The following is an 8,926-nucleotide window of genomic DNA, read 5'->3' on the forward strand; positions in this document are numbered from 1 at the left end:
CCTGGGATTAGGGCAATTTAGTTGATTGCAGAGGGACAAATTTACAGATGCAGATTTAGCCTGCCTGATGTATATCCTCTTTTCCATTTATTTTGCAGACCGCAGTGGGCTAATTTGTGTTGACAAGATTGAAAAATGCCAAGAGACCTATCTGCTGGCATTTGAACACTACATCAATTATCGCAAACACAACATTCCCCACTTCTGGCCCAAGCTCCTCATGAAGGTGACTGACCTGCGCATGATTGGGGCTTGCCATGCCAGCCGCTTCCTGCACATGAAGGTGGAATGCCCGACAGAGCTCTTCCCCCCACTCTTCCTCGAGGTCTTTGAGGATCAGGAAGTTTAGGGTGTGGAGAGGGAGGGGGCAAACAGGGTGGCATGGGCAAATTGGGGACATGGGGCAATTTGGGGCTGGGGCAATGTCTGGACTTAGGTCATAAGGCCCTCACCTCATCACCTCAGACACAACAGATTTTCATTGTTTTAGGTTTTTTTGTTTTCTTCTCATTTTTTTTTGTTTTGTTTTTCTAAATATTGCAAGTCAACATCAGTGAATCCCATGGATAGGAAAAACAAGGGCATCGTTGGTAGGGGTTGGGCCATGAAAAAATTGAAGCTTTACAAAATCTGGGTTATGAGGTAGATGTGTGCAGTAGCCAACACGTTCTTTGTCTAGGTAGATTTTTAAAAAGTAAGTGGACAGTACAATTCCCACCTACCCCCTTTTTATATCCTCTGTTGTCCAAATTTGTCTTTCCGGGGTGAAATGTCTGTCTTAAAATTTAACACAAAAGAAAAGGAAAATAATCCACATGTTATCCCCCCCCAAAAGTGCTTTGCCTTTCTCCCCTTCTTTAAAAAAGTTTTCTGGGCCCCACAACACTGGAAACAATTGGCACCTCTTTCTTCTAGCTGTGATCAAACATCTCATTTAAACAGACTTGATAATCAATATATATAAGTATAAATACATTCTGTACATGTATACATTTTTATTTCTTTTGCACATAACAGCCCCAGGAAACGTCAAGAGTGTGTTTGGTTGTTTTATTCTTGGTTTTGGTTTCTTTTAGAACTTTTAGCATAGTTATCCTCCCTGCGAGGCTAAAATTGAAAATGCACTTTTTGTGAAAGAAATGGAAATGAGAGAGGAAAAGAGAAATCCCATTAAATTATTGGGGGCAGGTTGGAGGAAGGAAGGTCACAGATGTTTTGACAAAAAAATAATAAACACAAATTGAGGCTCAAGGTCCACATGTGAAGACAAATGCACTTTGAATGAGACAAAAATCCTTTCCCCCCCTCCAGTAGTGAAGAAACAGGTGATTGAATAAGAAATCTATTTTATATTGCTTTGAATCGCACTGCAGGTCTTGTCTGTTAAGAGGTGCTCACTTTGTATTCCAGTGTTGAGAGGTACAGGTGAAACTCGAAAAATTAGAATAGCGTGCAAAAGTTCATTTATTCCAGTAATGCAACTTAAAAGGGGAAACTAATATATGAGATAGACTCATTACATGCAAAGCAAGATAGTTCAAGCTGTGATTTGTCATAATTGTGATGATTATGGCTTACAGCTCATGAAAACCCCAAATCCACAATCTCAGAAAATTAGAATATGGTGAAAAGGTGCAATATTCTAGGCTCAAAGTGTCCCACTCTAATCAGCTAATTAAGCCATAACACCTGCAAAGGGTTCCTGAGCCTTTAAATGGTCTCTCAGTCTGGTTCAGTAGGAATCACAATCATGGGGAAGACTGCTGACCTGACAGTTGTGCAGAAAACCATCATTGACACCCTCCATAAGGAGGGAAAGCTTCAAAAGGTAATTGCAAAAGAAGTTGGATGTTCCCCAAGTGCTGTATCAAAGCACATTAATAGAAAGTTATGTGGAAGGGAAAAGTGTGGAAGAAAAAGGTGCATAAGCAGCAGGGATGACCGCAGCCTGGACAGGATTGTCAGGAAAAGGCCAGATTTTGGAGCACTTCATGCTTCCTTCCGCAGACGAGCTTTATGGGAATGCTGACTTCATTTTCCAGCAGGACATGGCACTTGCCCACACTGCCAAAAGCACCAAAACCTGGTTCAATTCTAATTTTTTGAGTTTCACCTGTATATTCATCAGCTTTCCTCCTTACCCTGATGCCCTCTTCCCTCCCCAAAGCTTCAGCCAATCTACCTCCATGTTCAGCAAGGTGGGTGGATTTAACACATCCCCACCCACACCTGCTGTCCACCTCCAGCTAAAAGGCTGCATGCAATGTTCCCACTGGGCTTTTAAATGGTCCTTGCTATTTCTTTGCACACATGCCATGTGGTGGTACACTTCTTTCTTCACTAGTATTCTTGCTGTCCTGCTGGACCCTCCATTCAATTCCCTACTCTGAAGAAGAAATGAGAAATTCTAATGCTTTGGTGCTCTAACACAGGGGTGTCAATCTCGCAACATCACATGATGTGTTGTGATGTATCACGACTTTTTTCCATTGCCAGCAATGGGGTGGGCATGGTTTCGCCACGGTGCATCTGGCCTGCGGGTCGGCAGTTTGACACCCCTGCTCTAAGAGAATCAAAGTTTGGTTCAGTTCTTTCTTTTCTCTTTGGGGGAAGGGGGGAAATGACACTCATCAGTACAGTAAACATGAAAACAATGATTCATGGGGACACGGCAACACCCTTTACATCCCAGAAATGTACAGGCTCTCTGTACTAAGAGGATGTGGACTCTGCATAATGACTTTTGTTTCTCGTACAGCATTCCATGTCCCCTGCACTTCTATATTGCTTTTGTAGTCCCGGGTGTGTTTGTGCACATGGGAAGAAAAGCCAAAGGTTTCTTTTATATAGAAGAGGCCTGTTACCATAGAAAGGTTATCCTGCCCTATTTTTCCCTTTTGGAGGCCTGCTACATCAAGGAAATAATATTCTAATGCCCTTCCTTGCACAGAAGGAGGATCATTCTGCCCAACTTGAATGGCCATGGGCAGAACAAAGCTCTAAGTCTCAGGCTGCATGAACTGTATCAGAGGTGATCCAGTTGGGAACTTGAAGGCAGGCTACCCACATTTGTAAAACTGAATTGGCGAAGCTGACAAGAGAAAAACACCCCAGGTTTTCAAACTTGGGTCTTGTATCAATTTGATTTCTGATTTTTTTATTTAGTGTTGTGCTTATGTGCTTGTAGCTGGTTGTTGGAAGATAGAACCTCTGAAGTTCGGGAACATCATGTGGAGAAGGGGAATAGTAAGTAGTGATTGACCAGGCCTAGCAACCCCATTGCTGTAGCCACGAGCCCTGCCTTTAACTCTGCTTTCCTGCCTCTTGGCTGACCCTTGGGAGGTGGACCAGTTGGTACCTAGGGCCATATTTGGCATGGAACATCCAGTTATGAATCCCCACTCTAAAGATTTGCCTTTGGAGGAGGTATTGCTAAAGAAAAAAAACAAACACCAGCTTCTCGTCTGTTTCACCTTTAATGCAAAACAGACTGTGACCACCTTAATTCAAGTATTTTGGCATTTAACACTAATAGATCAGACTTCTTTCTTATCTCTTAAACTGTTAATTGTAACAAATCCATTTCTTGTCAACTTACTAGCCAGCTCTTTTTCTTTTTTTTGCAACTGTAATGTAATGTTATTGGGAAGAGGGGTATATTTTACTCACTCCTCCTTCCCCTGTTCTTTCTCTGTCATATGCTTTCTGTTGAAAAAAAACTCTTTACTCTTACCTCATTCAAGATGCTGTGGGAACTGTTACATGATGGGTTGGGTGCATGTTGGATGTACCATATGGAAGGTTCAGAGGCCAGCACATGGAGAACAGAGCTCCAATTTAAGCTATATATGTATGTATATATTTTTTTAATTAGAAAAATCTTTGTTTGGGTCTGTACACAAAAAAGAAAAGAAAAACCACACAAACAAAATTGGAGTTGGAAAAAAGTAATGCTTTTTTGTTTGATTTTTGTTTTTGTCACCTTTAAATTACATGGGGTTAAATGTGGAACTGATTTCTGGGCTTGAATTGAAGGAAGTCTGGAGTACAAATGCCAGCAGTCATGCTGGATAATATTCAAGTCAATGCCTGTTCCTCTGTTCCATGCAGTCATCAAATGTGATGTTGAATACAGAACTTAACAGTCTGTGTTTTTTAAAGCAAGTTTCTAACTTTTATGACTGTGAAGATAGTCTATAAAGCCTAATGAAATCTCAGAAAAAGAACTTAAGTGGTATTTCCAGTGATGTGGAGTATACAACTCTAGTGCTCAAACAGAATATATTGTGCAAAATAAGTCCATATTTGCAGTTTTGCTTAATTATTCCATTTTTCTTAGCACAGCATTCAGCTTTTCTTGATGTGGGAGTTAGAAGTTTGTGTTCAAAGTGTAGAGGATACACAGCCCCATTTGTATTCCACCAGCTATTTCCTGGAGGAATAAAACTGGGTCCATCAAAATAGTGTATCTTGTGAATATGCAGATGCAGAAGTTTTGCCTTGAAGATCTGAGTTAATCTTGGGTTTCTTTGAGAGAGAAAACTTTTTTGTCCAACTCAGAGGCTGGTGAGCCTTGCCTGAACTACCAAAGCCTATCCATGCAATAACAATTTGAAAAACATCCAAAGATGATCAATGTTATAGCCTGGTTGGCCAATTTCTAAGACTGGTGTTTTCTTGTACTTATGTCATAACGTGCTATTTCCTATATACTTACATGCATGTTCACACAGCCTATTAGAGGCTTTGGTGCCTTCATACTTGGTCTAGCTTTTCCAAAAAATAAAAAATGAAGTAGCCAGCTTACCCAGGCCTCCTTAACATGCCCCTTCTTGCTACAACCCTCATTGTTCTGCCATTCTCTAATATCACCAATCACTTTTAAAATCTGTTTCAGTCCCATGAAGCAGTCTTGCAAGTCTTTGGCAAACAGTTCCCTTCTTACATTAATCTTCTCTGTGCAATAAAAGTTCCATTTCTGTGTCGGTGAGAGACAGAGGTTAATTAAAATTAGGTTGAATTCCTCTATAGCAGGGGTGTCAAACTCCCGGCCTGTGGGCCGATGCATCATCTGGAAGCCACACCCACCCCATTGCCGGCAATGGCAAAAAAGCTCCAACGATGTCGCGAGTTTGACATGTCTGCTCTATAGGTTTTCAGAGAAGGAATCCTTCTGAAATCAGTGAATTTTCTTCGGCGTGACCATGAAAATTCTTTTGCTAGGCCCTAATCCTGTATCTTAAAGCTGTGAAGGAAAATACACTCTTTGGATCTGAATCAAAGACTCATTCTATGAACATATGTTGCTGCCTGAAATGATGAAAACCTTATTGAATGTATTTGGGTTACTATAAAAGGAAAAAGAAATGATATTGTCATAGGTGTAATTACAGACCACCCAACCAAACAGATGAAATAGATGAACATTTTGCTGATCAGTTAGCTAAGGTGTGCAGGATGCACACTGCCATAGTAATGGGGAACTTTAACTACCCTGTCATCAACTGGGAGACAAAATGCATCTAGTGGGAGATCAAATGGATTCCTGACAAACCTAGCAGACAACTTTGTGTCCCAAAAATTAGAGGAGGGAACTAGAGGGTCAGCTATACTGGAATTAATTCTTACTAACAGAGATAAAATGAAGGGGCTGAAGTTGCTGGAACTTTGGGCAAGAGTGACCATGTCATATTGGAATTCAATATAATGCAGGCACAAGCAATAGAACAAAGTCAAACTAGTATCTTACACTTTCAGAGGGCTGATTTCAACAAACTTGGAGCTTGGGAAGGATTCCATGGATGGAAATCTTAAAGGGGAAAACAACTCAAGAAGCTTGGGAAACTCTGAAAAATGAGATTATAAAAGCCCCGTCTAGCACAAAACCACTGAAAAAGAAAAATAAGAGATCACAGAAGAAACCAGCATGGTTGCATGAAGAACTCTGATAAACTGAAAGACAAAAAGGACAAGTATAAAAAATGGACACATAACTAAGGCAGAATACCAGCATATAGCCTGACTCTGCAAAGATGAAGTCAAGAGAGCTAAGGCTCAGAATGAACTAAGACTTGCAACAAATGTCAAAAATAATAAAATTTCAACATGTAAAAAGCAAGAAAACAAGTCAAGATGACTGGTCCACTAATGGAGGAAGATGGCAAGGAAGTGACGGGCAGCAGGGAGAAAGCAGACCTGCTTAATTCATTATTTGCAACTGTCTTCGTACGAAAGGAAAAAATAGCCCAACCTACCAAAAACAGAACCATAAAAGACAGACTAGGAATGCAAATCAAAGTAGAGAAGAAAATGGTAAGACAACACCTATCCACTCTAGATGAGTTCAAAACACCAAGTACAGATAGATTACATCACAGGGTTCTGAAGGAACTGGCAGACATGATCTCAGAACCACTGAACTATATCTTTCAAAGATCCTGATGCACCAGGGAACTACCAGAGGACCGGAAAAGAGCTGACCTGGTTTCCATCTTCAAAAAAGGGGGAAAAATGGATCCAGGAAACTACAGACCAATCAGCCTGACATCAAAACCTGGGTAGATCCTAGAAAAGATAATCAAGTAACAGATCTGTGAACACATAGAAACAAGCAAAATTATTACTATAAGCCAAGCTGGGTTTGCCAAAAACAAATTATGCCAAAGAAATCTTATTGCATTCTTCAACAAACTGTCTAAATTAGTGGACCAGAGAAATGCTGTGGACATAATTTACTTGGACTTCAGTAAGGCATTTAACAAAGTAGACCACAACCTATTTCTTGGTAAGATAGAAAAATGTGGGTTAGACAGCATCACCACCAGATGGATTCATAACTGGCTGACAAACCACACTCAATGTGTAGTCCTTAATGGAACTGCATCTACGTAGATGGAAGTATGCAGTGGAAAACCTTGAGGTTCTGTCTTAGGCCCAGTACTCTTCAGCATATTCATAAACGATTTGGATGAGGGGATAGAAGGGGAACTCATCAAATTTGCAGATGACACCAAGCTAGGAGGAATAGCCAACACTTTAGAAGATAGGCTCAAGATACAGAAGGATCTTGACAGACTTGAACAGTGGGTCCTAGCCAACAAAATGCAATTGAATTGCGAGAAAGGTACAATTTTGCACTTAGGCAAGAAAAACCAAATGCACAGGTATGGAATAGGTGGTACCTGACTCAACAGTGAGCTTAATCTAGGAGCCCTAGTGGATAATTCCTTAAATATGAGCCAACAGTGTGCTGCAGTTGCCATAAAAGCCAATGCAGTCCTAGGCTGCATTAACAGAGGGACAGTAACAAGATCACATGAAGTGTTAGTACCAGTTTATACTGCACTGGTAAGACCACACTTGGAATACTGTACAAGAAAGATACTGAGACTCTAGAAAGAGTGCATAGAACAGCAACAAATAAGTTTAGCTGGAGGCTAAAACATGATGAACAGTTGCAGGAACTGGGTATGTCTACTCTAAAGAAGAGAAGGACTAAGGGTGATAGACATGATAGCAGTCTTCCAATATTTGAGGGACTGCCATAAAGAAGAGGGGGACAACCTATTCTCCAAAGCACCTGAGGGCAAGACAAGAAATAATGGATGGAAACTTATCAAAGAGATCTGACCTAGAACTAAGAAGAAATTTCCTGACAGTGAGAACAATTAATTAATGGAACAGCTTGCCTTCAGAAGTTGTTGGTGTTCCATCACTGGAGGGTTTAGGAAGAGATTGGACAGCAATTGGTCCGAAATGGTATAAGCTCTTCTTTTTGAGCAGGGGGTTGGAGTAGAAGTCCTCCAATGTCCCTTCCAATTCTGCTATTCTGCCTTAGATGGAAGCATGCCAGTGTCCTGTGTAGCTCAGTAGTCTCTATTTGTGCGGGCAGCAATCCCCAAGGCTTTGGGCCATTTTCTCCAGCTTTGGCACCTGAGAGCAAAGCGGAACATGAGGCTGGAGAACAATGAAGAGTGTTCTGTTTAGGTTTCTAGTGAATCAGAAACCTTGTCAGAATAGAAGCTAGGGCTGAATTTCTCATGAAAAGTTCATTTTCTGCTTCCTCATTTAGAGTTCTGTTTAGGTTTCTAGTGAATCAGAAACCTTGCCAGAATAGAAGCTAGGGCTGAATTTCTCATGAAAAGTTCATTTTCTGCTTCCTCATTTAGAGTGGAAGACATATGCCCTGGCAGTTGGAGATGCTAGGAACTGAATGTGGGACCTCCTTTGTGCCATGGAAGTTTAGTTAACCTTTTAGTTAGTTCCAAGTTGGAGACTTTGACAGCTGTAACTATTTTGGTGGGGCAATTGGGTAATTATAGACCATGGAAACCACTATCTTAAAGGGGCATTTGGTAAGGGATGTACAAGCATTTTATTAAAACAGGAGGAATTGGCTCTGATCTCCAAGCATCTCCATGCTGTCCTCATTTTGCTGCAAAAGCCTAGAGTGCCTCCTATCCTGAGAGCTTCACTATTTAGTAAGTTTTTAAAGAGTGCTCAGTGTTAGCATAACCATCCATAATGCAAAGTAATGAACCAGGTTGCTCCTTTTTTTGAAACTAGATATTTTCATGCAGTCATTACTCTTTAGATGTACAACACACAAGCACCACACAGTCAATACAGCTGAAAAAGGAGTTTGAAACAAAATCAGCTTAAAAATGTGTATATAAAAGATAGAGTTGTTGTATTGGACTGATCAGCTAAAAAAAATCCAAAAAACAGCATAAGGGTGTTCCATAGAAATCAGACAGCCATTTGAAAACCTCTTTTAAAAAGATATGCTCCTTTTTGTTCCCTTAAGATGAAATGCTTGTCCTAAGGTGGCACCTACTACAAACATGGCCAATATACAAAAAATTTCTGCATCTTCCTTTAAAAGCAATATTTTTGTGACCATTGTGCTTTTTATGCAGCATTTTGG

At 40.6% G+C, this 8,926-nt stretch overlaps 1 protein-coding gene across 1 annotated transcript in view; it reads left to right on the plus strand.

The window, feature by feature from the left end:
- Positions 1 to 596, plus strand: part of THRA (thyroid hormone receptor alpha) — a 358,095-nt gene extending 357,499 nt beyond the window's left edge. Inside the window, exon 9 of the mRNA XM_083375949.1 lies at positions 99 to 596. Within this exon, the coding sequence (XP_083232075.1) occupies positions 99 to 349 (251 nt within the window). The 3' untranslated portion in view covers positions 350 to 596. The remainder of the gene's footprint in view (positions 1 to 98) is intronic.
- Positions 597 to 8,926: the final 8,330 nt, after the last annotated feature.

This window comes from Vipera ursinii (genome assembly GCF_947247035.1).
Source record: "Vipera ursinii genome assembly, chromosome: W".
Taxonomy (NCBI): Eukaryota; Metazoa; Chordata; class Lepidosauria; order Squamata; family Viperidae; genus Vipera; species Vipera ursinii.